At 39.5% G+C, this 15,402-nt stretch overlaps 1 protein-coding gene across 8 annotated transcripts in view; it reads right to left on the bottom strand.

Moving 5' to 3' along the window:
- Positions 1-15,402, bottom strand: part of PRELID2 (PRELI domain containing 2) — an 88,934-nt gene that overhangs the window by 26,283 nt on the left and 47,249 nt on the right. For 7 of the 8 annotated variants that reach the window (XM_003404823.4, XM_023550291.2, XM_064277738.1 and 4 more), the window contains one exon: positions 10,406-10,511. The exons of the other annotated variant lie outside the window; for it this stretch is intronic. In XM_003404823.4, coding sequence (XP_003404871.1) covers positions 10,406-10,511 — 106 coding nt within the window. The remainder of the gene's footprint in view (positions 1-10,405; positions 10,512-15,402) is intronic. 8 annotated transcript variants of the gene reach the window in all.

The raw sequence follows: 15,402 nt of genomic DNA on the forward strand, positions 1-15,402 counted from the left end.
TGAGACCTCAGCCCCAGCCAACACTTTGATTGCAGCCACGCGAGACTCTGAAGCAGGGGACCCAAATAAACTGTGCTTGGACTCCTGACCCACAGAAACTGAGACAGAATAAATGTGTGTTGCTTTAAGCTGCTAATTCCAGGATAATTTATAACACAGCAAGAGATAAATAATGCAAAAAATGATGCACCCAAACAGTAGATAAAACCAAAAAAACCAAACCCAGTGCCGTCTAGTCGATTCTGACTCACAGCCACCCTATAGGACGGAGTAGAACTGCCCCAAAGAGTTTCCAAGGAGTGCCTGGTGGATTTGAACTGCCAACTCTTTGGTTAGCAGCCAAAGCTCTTAACCACTACGCCACCAGAGTTTCCATATAGATTTTTTAAATGCTCATTTGGACTACGCTTTTTTCTCCAGGCTCAAGGAATTATCTTCCACTATTAAAATGGTTATTAAAATGGATTTTACTAAGGCTAAAATAACAAGCATGCATCCAAAGAAAGCAGCATGTTCAGATCTCTTTAGCTGTGGCATGTCTAGGCCAGACCTTCTTCAAAGCAATGTTCAAATTGTTTGACTTCCCCACATTGTTTCAGCGACAAATATTTCACAGGCTGTTGAATTCAATCTCTCTCTGCTTCAGCCTCCCTATCAACACAATAAGAATAATATGGAACTAATAATGGGGCCTTGCCAGGAAAGTGGCTGAAATAACAAATTATTTTATCACACATTGAAAATGTATTTCACAAACTACAAAAAAAAAAAAACTACCTCTATGCAAATGCATAATGAGAGCTCTGCATTTCTGCAGCATTTCTAGTCGTCTCTAAGCACTAAGACAAACTGGGCTAAAAAAGAACTCACATGACAAGATTATCATCACCTGTATTATCTCCTGAGGCTCCTCAGAAAAGCAAAATATAAGAATTTGCAAGCAACCATGCAGGGGTTCACCAAAGAAGGTCTTTAGATTTTGGTTTAGAATTTTTGTGGGTTTTTGAGGGGGGAAGAGCTGGGAATTGTTTTGCTTTGGAGGGGCACAGGCAGGGGCTCAAAAGATGTTGTTGTTGTTTCTAGGTGCCCTCAACTTGGTTCTGACTCATAGCAACCCTTCGTACCACAGAAGGAAACACTGCCCTCTTTTGTGCCATGCCCACAATCATTACGCTTGAGCCCATTGTGGCAGTCACTGTGTCAATTCATCTCTTTGAGGGTCTTCCTTTTTTCAGCTGACCCTGTACTTTACCAAGTATGATGTCCCTCTCCAAAGACCGATCCCTCCTGACTATGTGCCCAAAGTATCTAAGGCGCAGTCTCACCATCCTTGCTTCCAAGGAGCATTCTGGTTGTACTTCTTTCAAGACGAATCTGTTCATTCTTTCAGCAGTCCACAGTATATTTAATATTCTTCACCAACACCATAATTCAAAGGCATCAATTCTTCTTGGGTCTTCCTTATTCATTGTCAAGCTTTCGCATGCATATGAGGCGATTGAAAATATCATGGCTTGGGTCAGGTGCACCTCAGTCTTCAAGGTGACATCTTTGCTTTTCAACATATACGTCCTTTGCATCCAATTTTCCCAATTCAATGCGTCTTTTGATTTCTTGACTGCTGCTTCCATGGATATTGATTGTGGATCCTACTAAAATGAAACTCTTGACAAATTCAATCTTTTCTCCTTTTATCACGATGTTGCTTACTGGTCCAGTTGTGAGGATTTTTGTTTTCTTTATGTTGAGGTGTAATCCATACTGAAGGCTGTGGTCTTCGATCTTCATCAGTAAGTGCTTTAAGTCCTCTTCACTTTCAGCAAACAAGGTTGTATCATCTGCATATGACAGATCCTCCAAACCAGATGCCCTGTTCTTCATATAGTCCAGCTTCTTGGATTATTTGCTCAGCATATAGATTGAGTAGGTATGGTGAAAGAATACAACTCTGACGCACACCTTTCCTGATTTTAAACCACACAGTATCCCCCTGTGCAACTGCCCCTTAATCTATGTACAGGTTCCTCATGAGCACAATTAAGTGTTCTGGAATTCTCATTCTTCACAATGCTATCCATAATTTGTTACGACCCACACAGTCGAATGCCTTTGCATAGTCAATAAAACACAGGTAAACATCCTTCTGGTATTTTCTGCTTTCAGCCAGGATCCATCTGACATCAGCAATAATATCCCTGGTGCCATGTCCTCTTCTGAAACTGGCCTGAATTTCTAGCAGTTCCCTGTCAATATACTACTGCTGCAGCCGCTTTTGAACGATCTTCAGCAAAATTTTGCTTGTGTGTGATATTAATGATATTGTTTGATAATTTCTGCGTTCTGTTGGATCACCTTTCTTGGGAATAGGCATAAGTATGGATCTCTTCCAGTCAGTTGGCCAGGTAGCTGTCTTCCAAGTTTTTTGGCATAGATGAGTGAGTACTTCCGGTGCTTCATCCATTTGGTGAAACATCTCAATTGATACTCCGTCAATTCCTGGAGTCTTGTTTTTCCCCAATTCCTTCAGTGCAGCTTGGACTTCTTCCTTCAGTATCATTGGTTCCTAATCATATGCTACCCCTCGAAGTGGTTAAACATCGACCAATTCTTTTTGGTATAGTCACTCTGTGAATTCCTTCCATCTTCTGTTGACGCTTCCTGCATGTTTAATATTTTCCCCATAGAATCCTTCACTATTGCAATTCAAAGCCTGATTTTTTCTTCAGTTCTTTCAGCTTGAGAAATGCTGAGCGTGTTCTTCCCTTTTGGCTTTCTATCTCCAGCTCTTTGCACATGTCATTATAATACTTTACTTCTTCTTCTCAAGCTACTCTTTGAAATCTTCTGTTCAGCTCTTTTACTTCATCATTTATTCCTTTTCCTTTAGCTGCTTGACGTTCAAGAGCAAGTTTCAGGGTCTCTTCTGACACCCATTTTGGTCTTTTCTTTCTTTTCTGTCTTTTTAATGACCTCTTGCTTTCTTCATGTATGATATCCTTGATGTCGTTCCACAACTCCTCTGGTCTTCTATTCTTGAGATGATCTCTAAATTCAGGTGGGATATACTCAAAGCTGTACTTTGGCTCTGGTGTACTTGTTCTAATTTTCTTCAGTTTCAACTTGAACATGCATATGAGCAATTGATGGTCTGTTTCATAGTCAGCCCCTGGTTTTGTTCTGACTGATGATATTGAGCTCTTCCATTGTTTCTTTCCACAGATGTAGTTGTTTGATTCCTGTTATTCCATCTGGCGAGGCCCATGTGTATGGTCGCAGTTTATGTTGGTCAAAAAAATGTATTTGTAATGAAGAAGTCGTTGGTCTTGCAAAATTCTATCATGTGATCTCCAGCATCGTTTCTATCACCAAGCCCCTATTTTCCAACTACCGACCCTTCTTGTTTCCAACTTTCACATTCCAATCACCAGTAATTATCAATGCATCCTGATTGCATGTTCGATCAACTTCAGACTGCAGAAGCTGGTAAAAACCTTCAATTTCTTCATCTTTGGCCTTAGTGGTTGGTGCATAAATTTGAATAATAGTCATATTAACTGGTCTTCCTTGTAGGCATATGGGTATTATCCTAACCCTGACAGCACTGTACTTCAGGGTAGATCTTGAAATGCTCTTTTTGGTGATGAATGCAACACCATTCCTCTTCAAGTTGTCTTTCCCATTATAGTAGACCATATGATTGTCTGATTCAAAGTGGCTAATACCAGTCCATTTCAACTCACTAATGCCTAGGAAATTGATGTTAATGCGTTCCATTTCATTTTTGATGATTTCCAATTTTCCTAGTTTCATACTTGGTACATTCCATTTCCGATTATTAACAGATGTTTGCAGCTGTTTCTTCTCCTTTTGAGTCATGTCACATCACCAAATGAAGGTCCAGAAAGCATGACTTAATCCATGTCATTAAGGACAACTCTACTCTGAGGAGGCAGCTCTTCCATAGTCATCTTTTGAGTGCCGTCCAACCTGGGGGGCTTGTCTTCCCGCACTACTATATCAGACGATGTTCCGCTGCTATTCATAAAGTTTTCACTGGCTGATTCTTTTCAAAAGTAGACTGCTGGGTCCTTCTTCCTAAACTGTCTTAGTCTAGAAATTCAGCTGAAACCTGTCCACCATGGGTGACCCTGTTGGTATCTTAATACCTGTGGCATAGCTTCCAGCATCGCACCAACACACTAGCCCCCACCGTACGACAAACTGACAGACACATGGGGGAAAAAATAGCTGTATCTAAAGCAGTGCAGTGAAACCCATGAGAGCCAGAACCTGACAGCTGGAACTCAACGCGCCTTATGTTTCCAGATCTTGCAAGTTTTCCACCTTTGACAGGGTGCAGTCTTACCACTTTTCTATCGCTCTCTATTAATGGAAAATATTTTAGTTTTCCTTCTCTGACAGGTTCCCACCTTACACAGGTTCCAGCTTTCAGAAATTTTACTGTAAAAGGCAAGAATCCTCAACAGGGACAATATCGAAATGAGGCAAAAATTTGTTCTTGGTAGTAAAAAAATATTAACAGTTTTTTGGTATAAAGCACAAATATAATACAGCACTTAGACAGTATATCTATGGTATTAAAATTTTGCTGTGGGGGCAATTGGGAAAAAACAGTCTAAAAAGGCTCCTTCTTGTTGTTAGCTGCCATTGAGCTGGCCTGCCACTCATGACGATTCCTTGCCAATGGAACAAAACCCTGCCCAGTCCTGCTTATCCCCACAATTGGTTTTAGATTAAACCACTGTGATCCATAATTTTCATAGGCTGATTTTTAAAAGCAGATCACCAGGCCTTTCTTCCTAGTCTGTCTTAATCTGAATACTTTCCAGCCATTCAGAGGCCCTTTCAATTACCATCTTCATAGTCCTCTCATTTCTATGGCCATTCCCAGTTTTCCAGTGTAACTGAGTTTTCTGCTTCTGCATTTCTCCACTCCTCTGTCTGTATTAAACAGACACATCTCGCCCCCATGCAAGCAAGCAGTTTAAGTCCCGAGACTACCTGTGTAGACTATATGTGTTCACAGGAGTTCGAAGGGGAAAAAATAAAACAAAACATGTAACTTTATAAAGTATGGAAACCCTGGGAGTTAAGAGCTAGGCTGCTAACCAAAAGGTCGGCAGTTTGAATCCACCAGGTGCTACTTGGAAACTCTATAGGCAGTCCTACGCTGTCCTATAGGGTCGCTACGAGTCAGAGTTGACTCTACGGCAATGGGTTTTTTTTTAATATATAAAGTATGATAAAGGAACATGTATGATTTTTTTAATTCTTAAAAAAATGCAGGTATAATACAGTGCAAATAAATATGTTAATAAATACCATATATATATATATATATATATTTGACCTGTGTTCTTCCATTTACTGAGTGCTTTTTTTTTTTCACATATATCTGTGGGAAACGCATTAAAAACCCCTATTTTATGGGTGAGTAAACTTAGCATCAGAGAATCCTAAGTCACAAAGACAATGGGAAACAGAAAGGTCAGAGGGCTCAGTCCAGAGCTGCTTGTTTCAAGGACATGCTTGTTGATTTGACTAGGAAGGGGAAAACCCTATTCTCTTGCTCACATACCTCTATTCTCAAAGGAAAGTGGGGTCCAAGTAGTGTGTGAAAAGTCACCATTTGTGTCAGAAAGTCCCCGAATTACAAATCACTTCAGAGTGGTGAAAGGAGAAGAAAAAAGCAATTGAACTAGGTCATCTCCCACCCTGCCCCCGCCCCAGGCACAGAAACACAAGTGACCTCAGCTTGGGGATCCATGTCTAGGGTCAGCTTTTTAATTTACAAACATAGAGATATAAACTTTGTGAGTGCCTAATTTTGCTTTTTCCCACCTTTACGACCACTAAAGAGCCTCAAGGATGAAGTCCTAAATTGAAAATAAAGTCACCTAAAACACTTTCACAGTGACATTCACAGGAGCTATCTATGCAGACTCAGCCAGGAAGGTTTATCAGGAAGGCAGGCCGATACCAGAAAACATTGCCACTTGGATAAAAGGTAAAAAACACTTAAGCAAGAGTGGCTCCTAAAGTTGAAAAGCTAACTAATTAATCCAAGGTTCTTTAAAAAGAAAATGGAGAGTCAGATAAGACAAAAGCTAGCCGGAAAAATATATTCTTACTTCTAAGAGTAACAAATACCATAGCGGGGATAAAGAGGAATCACTTGGTTCCTCCTTTAAAAATTTAAAGTCACTTGGTTTCCAGAATAATATTCATAAGAATATTATGGGTACCTCAATGTGCATACTATTTCCTTTCTATTCATTTTCACATGAATGTATTGAGTACTATTCAAAGTACTATGGGTTGCAGAGAACAAAGATTGAGACTATGTAATAAAACACTCCCTTTGCCATCAAAGAGCATAGACTCTACCATGGGACTATGTCAGAGAACTTTGGGAGTAGGTATCCCTCCCAACACCTTGTCTCTGAGAATTGACACTCCAACCCTGATCCACGTGGTCATGGCAGATAATAAGTCATATTTGTATACCCTGACTTCCACCCTCCTGGTCGTGCTTAACCTATGCAGGGTCAATGACAGTCCCTTCCAGAGAATTTGGAAATGAAAGAAATAAGGAGACAGTCTCTTTGTTGGCCAGAGCCCTAGATAAAATGCACACTCATGTTGTGGATGGCCACATCCTACTACACAGCCTGGGGAGTGGAGAAAGCCAGACTGCAGAGAAAGAGAAGAAGAATACAGGTACTGAGTCTCTCAGACAACAGCTGAAGAAAGAACACTACTAGGTTCCAGGAAGATTTCAGTTTCCAGCCTAAACGTTTCTCCAGCCTGCCAGCCTCACCACCCCTGTACCCTTACAATGAGCTAGCCTAAAGTAGTTTCTGTTCCTGGCATCCAAAGAATCCTAAAAAATGCAAGAGGAGTAAAACCACAACATAATTCATCTAATGCAGAGCAGTACTTGTGAAGTACCATGATGCAGAGTAGATAAGCATTCCACTTCATTCATCTCAGGGCTGCACAGTGAAGTGCCAAGAGACTAGACCTGATGACAAAAGAGGGGGATTTGAGTCCAGGCTCTACACTTTGCTAGTCCCTTGAGTAAGTCCACTTAGCCCACACTTAATATAATGCCTGGCACAAACTAGGTGCTCAATATATATTTGTGAAAGGAAGGAAGGCAGATATCTTAGCCATCTAGTGCTACAATAGCAGAAATACCACAAGTGGATGGCTTTAATAAATAGAAGTTTATTCTCTCACATTCTAGTACGCTAGAAGTCCAAATTCAGGGTATTAGCTCTAGGGGAAGTTAGCTCTGCCAGCTCTGTAGGAAGGTCTTTTCGTCAATCTTCCTCTGGGCTAGGAACTTCTCAGCACAGGAACCTCGGGTCCAAAGGACTCACTCTGCTCCCGGTTCGGCTTTCTTGATGGTATGAGGGACCCCTGTCTTTCTGCTCATGTCTCTCTTTTATATCTCAAAAGAAATTGGCTTAAGAGACAATCTAATCTTGTAGATCTCATCAACCTAACTGCCAATAATCCATCTCATTAACAACATAGTTATAGGATTTACTACACGTAGGGAAATCACACCAGATGGCCAAATGGTGGACAATTATGTGCACTATACTGGGAATCATGGCCTAACCAAATTGGTACACTATTTTGGGGGGACACAACTCAATCCATGACAGCTAGAAAGCAGCCATCCATATACTTGGTGCACTTAACCTCTTCAAGCCATTTTTCATCAATACACTAGGAGTAATAACGTCCACTTTATGCATCTCACAGGATCAGAATGCGTACAACCACCATACGGTTAAAAGTTAGATTGATGGACAGGTCAAATATACAGCCACTCAGGTTAGTCAAACAGTGATTATCTAAAGCAGGGATTGGCAAACTGCAGCGCATGGGCCAAATCCAGCCCTCTACCTGTTTTTGTATGACCTTTTTTTTTTAGAGCTAGAAACAGTTTTCACAAAGGAACATTTGCCATTAATTTGATAATAGGGGGTACTAACTTTGAGCCCCAATGCAGCTAAACGTTATCCCTCCTCAAAAAAAGAATGTAATTCTTCTGATTCATAGACCTATATTACATGAAATTATATTCAAATGTTATTACATTTTTAACGTTGTCAATAAAATATTTACAGAAATTCTTTTTCTCTCTCATTTTATAAGTACCTATCTAATATCCTTGATTTTGCCTCTTGCCCTAAAATATTTACTATCTGACCCTTTACAGAAAAAATTTACCAATCCTGATCTAAAGGGTGCATAAGAAGTCAGCTAAATCAGGGACATAGCAACAAAATTATTTTTCTCATTAGCCCCATTATTATTAGTGTAGTATTATTCTGCAGCACATGGGGGTTTTTACAAATGCATGTATTGGGATATAGCAGAATAACCTGCAGTGATGTGAGTGAAAGTCACATCAAACCTTCTGGAAGCTCAACTACCCCCTTCAACACCAGATATAAATAGACAGGAGCAGTTCTGCATGTAGACCAGGTTGTGTACACTCCGAAGACCACCTTATCTGGGCCAGGGCAGGATGTCTATGGAGAACGAAACAGTACTGAATACTCGTTGCTCACCCTCAGCCTCCCAGGCTAACACATCCTGGTCTGGGTTCATTCCCAAACCTAGATCTGCAAAACTAGAACAAGGGTCCACTACCCAGAAATCACAACAGTGGTTCTTTAGACCACCAATAAGCCTATCTAGCAACAAGATAATGTGTACATAAACCCTAGAAATTAGTGATCATAATCAACAATAATAATAACAACACTTTCTGAGTACCTGCTGTATACCCAGCACTGTACTGAGCATACAAAGGTGTATAAGACAAGGACCTTGCCCCAAAGGAGTTTTGGAAATCACACTGTGAAGTCATAAAAATAAGATATATTTATCTAAAAACTGAATAACAGTACAACCTGATATTGACTAAGTACTAAATGAAGAGCGTAAAGCAGAGTTTTTCAAACCTACTCTTAACTCACTGTTTTTTCTTAAAAAAAAAAAAAAAAAAAAAAACTCATGTGGAAAGCCACATAAAATAGATTAAATAGATCAAAAAAAGAGCATCTCTATCTAAAGTAGGATCCAAAGGACATTAGAGTTCCAACGCAGCTCCTACAAGCACAGTTTGAAAAACAGAGGAATGGACAATCAGGATCCACAGGTGTCCAGGAGGAAAAGAGAGGGTGGTGGGCAGGAAGAACTCGGGAGATTTCATGGAAGAGGCGGCAAGATTTGGACAGACGAAAAAGAAAAAAGGAGAATGGTGCTGATTCGGGGGCTAATCATGTGGGAATAACAGCAGAGAGCTCTGTGAGGTACAGTTGGAGATGGGCATGGGCCAGGCAGAGGCCTGGAGGGCTCATGTCAGGAAGGAGTGGACAGAGGGGGTTGGTATGTGAAAACCAAATAAGAAGCTTTGATAATATGTCCGGTTTGGGATCTCCCAGGTAATTTCAAATCTCACTATAATCACAAAAATCAAAATAAAATTTCAGAACAAGAACTTTTTGGAATTAATAGTTTTATTCTTCATTAACATAGTAACATAACCAGACTATAGAAAATTTAGTAAGTGAGGAAAAGGAAAGAGAAGGGAAAGGTAAGGTTATCACTGTTACCCAGATAGAATCACTATTAGCATTTTCACCTATTGCCTCTGTGCATTCCGTGTGTGTGTGTGTGTGTGTGTGTGCTTTGTGTATTTTTCTCTGACAGCACCATGATAGTCATGCTATTTTCATATAGTTTGTTCATAACATTTACAAACACTATAGGATGGAGGTTAAGAACACAAGCTCTGAAGCTCTACAGATATGGACTTAAACCACGTAAGCCACATACGGGCTCAGCCACTTACTAGCTATGTCAGCTTGGGCAAATTAGTTAAGCTCTCTGCATCTTCATCATCTACATCAGAACAAGAATAGATTTGCTGAGATTTATGAGGATTAAATAAAATAATAAATATAAACTCTTTAAACAGTGAGTAGCACATAGTAAGCAATCAGTAAATACTAGCTACTATTGTCTTTTATATTAAATAGTTGTTACCATATTGCATGTACCAGAAATCCAGTTTTTCATTCTGATTATTTCTCTTAATCAGACCTTATGTATTCTCCATGTTATCACATAGTCTTCATTAACATATTTTTAACTTAATGAGCCTCGAATGGTCCTTTACTTTGATTTGCATTTATGTAATAATTAGTGAGGGTAATTACTTTTGCTATGAGTTTTATATTTGTTCATTGACTGTATTTTTTCCTCATTATTTCTGTTCATAATGATGTGAATAATCGTATTGGAATTTCCATGGTTCTTTAAAATTAATGTTGGTTTGAAGTGGAAAAAGGCTTACCTTCTGTGCACCCTGTTTTAAGAATGTGCTGGCAAAAGTTTCCAAAAGGTAGTTGAGAAATCCAACCCCAGTAACTGAAATCCTGCCTCTTTGAATGAACTCTGTCCTACAAAAGAGGAAAACAGAAAAAAAAAAACAACACACGTCTTTGATATCACTCTGTTTTTATATGTAAGCTACATTTTCAGAAGCATAATTACCACTTATAATCAACACAAAAAAAGTTCCATAATAATTCAATAATTGCCTATTACAACAAAAGGTTTTATCACAGAAAGAGATTTACAGTCAATATAATATAATATAAGCAAAGTCTTATTCAAATTAAACAATATTCATTTCATGTTGCAAAAATGCCTTTTTGAAATTGAGTCTGATACAATGATCAGCTGAATGACCTTGGAGAAGTGACTGAGCCTCTTTGTACCTGAGTTTCCTCACATACAAAATGGGAATGGTCATAGCACCTTCCTTTTACAATTGTCGAGAGAAGTAAATGAATTAACACATGTAAAGTATTTTCAACGGTTCCTGACACAAAATGAGTATTCATTAAGTGTATACGCTTGATGGAAATTTGACAACTCATATTGGCGATGGTTGTACAACACGATTAATGTATTCATGTCACTGAATTACACACATGAATAGTGTAAAATTGGCAAATGTTGTGATATATATATATTTACAACAACAAAAAAGAGAAAAAAGAATGCTAGCCATTATTACTAAAGACAGAGATAGGACAGAGAAACACACAGACACGGGGACTGGAAACTAGAAGCCTGAAATGATTTCTTTAATCCTTGATTGGAGAGGGGTGGTGAGACAAATTACATATGTTGCAGCCCCATCTACCAATATTAATTAACAAATGAATGAACAAGGCAAAGCTAAGTGTAATCTAACTCTCTCCATTTCATAAATGAGAGAGCTGGATTACACTTAGCTTTGCCTTATTCATTCATTTGTTCAACACACAAATGCACATACAGAAGATGGGGCACCCATCCTCTTTCACATAGAGATATAGAAAAGCAATAGGGGAAATGTTTTCTTTGATAAGTATTTTTGATTGCAAAAGAAATTTAGTATTAGTTAATAGTTCATTTCCATCCTTCATTCAACAAATGCTCATTGAACTCATCAAGTGCAGGCACTATGTTGAAAATGGAGGGTAGGAAGTTGTCTAAGCGCTGTACTGGGTACTGGAGGACCACAGTGAAGGAGATGGTCTCCATCCTCCAAGGATCTAACTCACCAGGGGGACAGAGGAGTGGGGAAGTATCATATCAGCAAAAGAAGACAGTAAGTCCACATCACTCCAGAGGAAAATGACAAGATCCCAGGAAGGAGGCATGAAGGAGTAGGGAGTCTTGAGTTATTTGAAAATGCCTGTTCATAGTAAGGGGCTTGACAAATTTTTCCATAGGAGTGACCAGAACGTAAGATGCCCATGAGTTGCTAGGAGATAAGGTTGGTGGTTAACTGGAGACCAATCACAAAAATCTTCTCAGGCTGAGGAGTTTAGACTTTATCCTGAAGCAAAAAGGGACTTCTCTGAGATCACCAAGTAATAGGTACATATTAACTGTTACATATGCACCACTGACTAAAAGGCTTGTTGCCACGCCTTAGTGCCTTTAGAAAACCTCCTATTCTCCATTTTCAGCGCAGTGTCTGCACTGGATGAGTTCACTGAGTATTTGTTGAATGTATGAAAATGAACTAATTAATTATATTAAATTTCTTTTGCAGTTAAAAATATTCAACAGAGAAAATCTCTTCCCTATCACTTCTCTATATCTCTGCATGAAAGGGGGTGGGTGTCCCATTTCTTGTATATGTATTTGTGTGTGCATGTATATGTGTGTACACACACACATACACAAAAAAAGATATTCTGAGAAAATCCTGGATCCAACAGGCTATTACTTTGGTCCAAATGATTATCATACGCTCTTCATTAGATCTTCCCTCTAATGGCAGTGATGTGTAAAAAAAATGGACTGCTTTCATATGGCCTTTCCCCCCATGGTTTTGTAACTCCCACCAAATGACAGGGTGTTGTTGCTAGGTGCTATCGAGTCGGTTCTGGCTGACAGCGACCCTATGCACAACAGAACAAAACACTGCTGGGTCCTGTGCCACCCTCACAATCGTTGTTGTGCCTGAACCCATTGTTGCACGCACTGCATCAATTCATCTCAATGAGGGTCTTCCTCTCTTTTGCTGACCCTTTACTTTTCCAGGCATGATGTCCTTCTCCAGGGACTGGTCTCTCCTGACAACATGTCCAAAGTATGTGAGACAAAGTCTCACTGTCCTCACTTCTAAGGAGCATTCTGGTTGTACTTCCTCCAAGACAGATTTGTTCCTTCTTCTGGCAGTCCATGGTATATTCAATATTCTTCTCCAACACCATAATTCAAAGGCATCAGTTCTTCTCCAGTCTTCCTTATTCATTGTCCAGCTTTCACATGCATATGAGGTGACTGAAAATACTATGGCTTGGGTCAAGTGACATTAGTTCTCAAAGTGACATCTTTGCTTTTTAACATTTTAAAGAGGCTTTTTGCCGCACATCTGCTCAATGCAGTGCATCTTTTGATTTCTTGACTGCTGCTTCTATGGACGTTGATTGTAGATCCAAGTTAAATGAAATCCTTGACAACTTCAATATTTTCTCCATTTATCACGATGTTGGCTTATTGATCCAGTTGTGAGGGTTTTTGTTTTCTTAATATTGAGGTGTAATCCATACTGAAAGATGTAGTCTTTGATGTTCATCAGTAAGTGTTTCAAGTCCTCTTCACTTTCGGCAAGCAAGGTTGTGTCATCTGTATATCATAGGTTGTTAATGAGTCTTTCTCCAATCCTGATGCTGCGTTCTTCTTCATATTGTCATGTTTCTCAGATTACTTGCTCAGCATACAGACTGAATAAGTATGGTGAAAGGATACAACTCTGACACACATAGTATACACTTGTTCTGTTCAAACAACTGCTTCTTGGTCTATGTACAGATTCCACACAAGCACAATTAAGTGTTCTGGAATTCCCATTCTTTGCAATGTTATGATCTACACAGTCAAATGCCTTTACATAGTCAATAAAACACAGGTAAACATCTTTCTGGTTTTCTCTGCTTTCAGCCAAGACCCCTCTGACATCAGCAATGATATCCCTCATTCCACATCCTCTTCTGAAACCAGCTTGAATTTCTGGCAGTTCCCTGTTAATGTACTACTGCAACCACCAAATGACTGCACGGGGCTATGCAAATGAGGTGCTTGTGGCTCACCAACAGGATTGGATAGCTTGCTAATAATGTAAATAAGGTAAATGGCACCCTTGTGAAGGTAGGACCAGGCAAATAAGGTATATGGAATCATAACAAGGGGACTGGTCAGTTTTATCACCTTGCTAAGCTTAAAGAGACATACAGACAGAGAGAGAGAAGGGAGGTGTAACATGGAAGACAGAGAGAGACGGTGGTACAAGATGGCAGGAATCAGGAGACCAAGGCAAATGGCTGTGGTGGGGCTTGCCAACCCAAGTAGCTAAGAGGTATAATACTTGCCTGAGAAGGCCCCCAGCAGGGCCCAGCAGCAGCAAGGCCCCCGGCAGGGCTCGGTGGAGAGGGTTGAGAAGAAGCTGTCCTGATTGAGGAACTGTGTCTTGAGTTATTGTGGTTCCTGTTACTTTCAATTTGATCCTGATCCCCAGCTGTACCCTGTTACTTTCCAAATAAACCACTTAGCTCTAAGTACAGTTTGTGAGTTCTATGACACCTTGCAGCAAATTACTAAACCCAGAGTTGGGAGGGACAGAACTGAGGGGAGGGAGAGTAGTTGATGTTAGAGATGATGGAATAGTACAGCAGTTTGAAAAAGTTGGACATTTGGGGTCTTTAACCTCCATCTCATAGTAGCCAGCTTTGTGCTGATCCTTATAAAAGAAATTATTCAGAGGGACATTACAACAGGCCCAGCTGAAATAAAAAGGTTCATAACAGAGTACTATGAAAAACTACACTCCAACAAATTTGAAAGCCTACAGGAAATGGGGACAAATTTCTAGAAACACACTACCTACCTAAACTAACACAAACTGAGGTAGAAAATCTGAACAGACCCATAACAAGAGAGAAGATGGAAAAGGTAATTTAAAAAATTCCCAAAAAAAAAAAAAAAAGCCCCAGCCCAGATGGCTTCACTGGAGAACTCTACCAAATATTCAGAGAAGAGCTTAAACCAGTAGTATTCAATCTATTTCAGAGTATAGAAAAGGAAGGGACACTTCTGACTTCATTCTGTGAAGCCAGCATAACCCTGATACCAAAACCAGGCAAAGACACCACAAAAAAAAGAAAATTACAGACCAATATCTCTCAAGAACATAGATGCAAAAATTCTTAACAAAATTTAGCCAATAGAATTCAATATCATATCAAAAAAACAATATATCATACCATAGCTGAGTGGGATTCATACCAGGTATGCAAGAACAGCTCAACATTAGAAAATCAATGTAATTCACCACATAAATAAAAGAAAAAAATCACATGATTATCTCAATCAACACAGAAAACGCATTTGATAAAGTCTCACCCATTCCTGATTAAAAAAAAAACTCTCAATAAAATATATATAGAAAGGAAATTCCTCAACATAATGAACGCCATCATCATTCTTAACAGAGAGAGGCTGAAAACATTCCCCCTGAGAACAGGAAAAAGACAAAGACACCCTTTATCACCACTCCTTTTTAACATTGTGCCTGAAGTTCTAGCTAGAGCAATAAGGCAAGAAAAAGAAATAAAGGGCATCCAAATTGGTAAGGAAACAATGGGCTCAAGCATAACAGTGATTGCGAAGATGGCGCAGGACCAAGCAGTGTTCCTTTCTGTTGTGCATAGAATCACTATGAGTTGGAACTGACTCAACAGCACCTAACAACAGCAACAAATTGGTAAGTAAGAAGTTAAACTATCC

This window comes from Loxodonta africana, chromosome 2 (assembly GCF_030014295.1).
Source record: "Loxodonta africana isolate mLoxAfr1 chromosome 2, mLoxAfr1.hap2, whole genome shotgun sequence".
In the NCBI taxonomy this organism is placed as follows: Eukaryota; Metazoa; Chordata; class Mammalia; order Proboscidea; family Elephantidae; genus Loxodonta; species Loxodonta africana.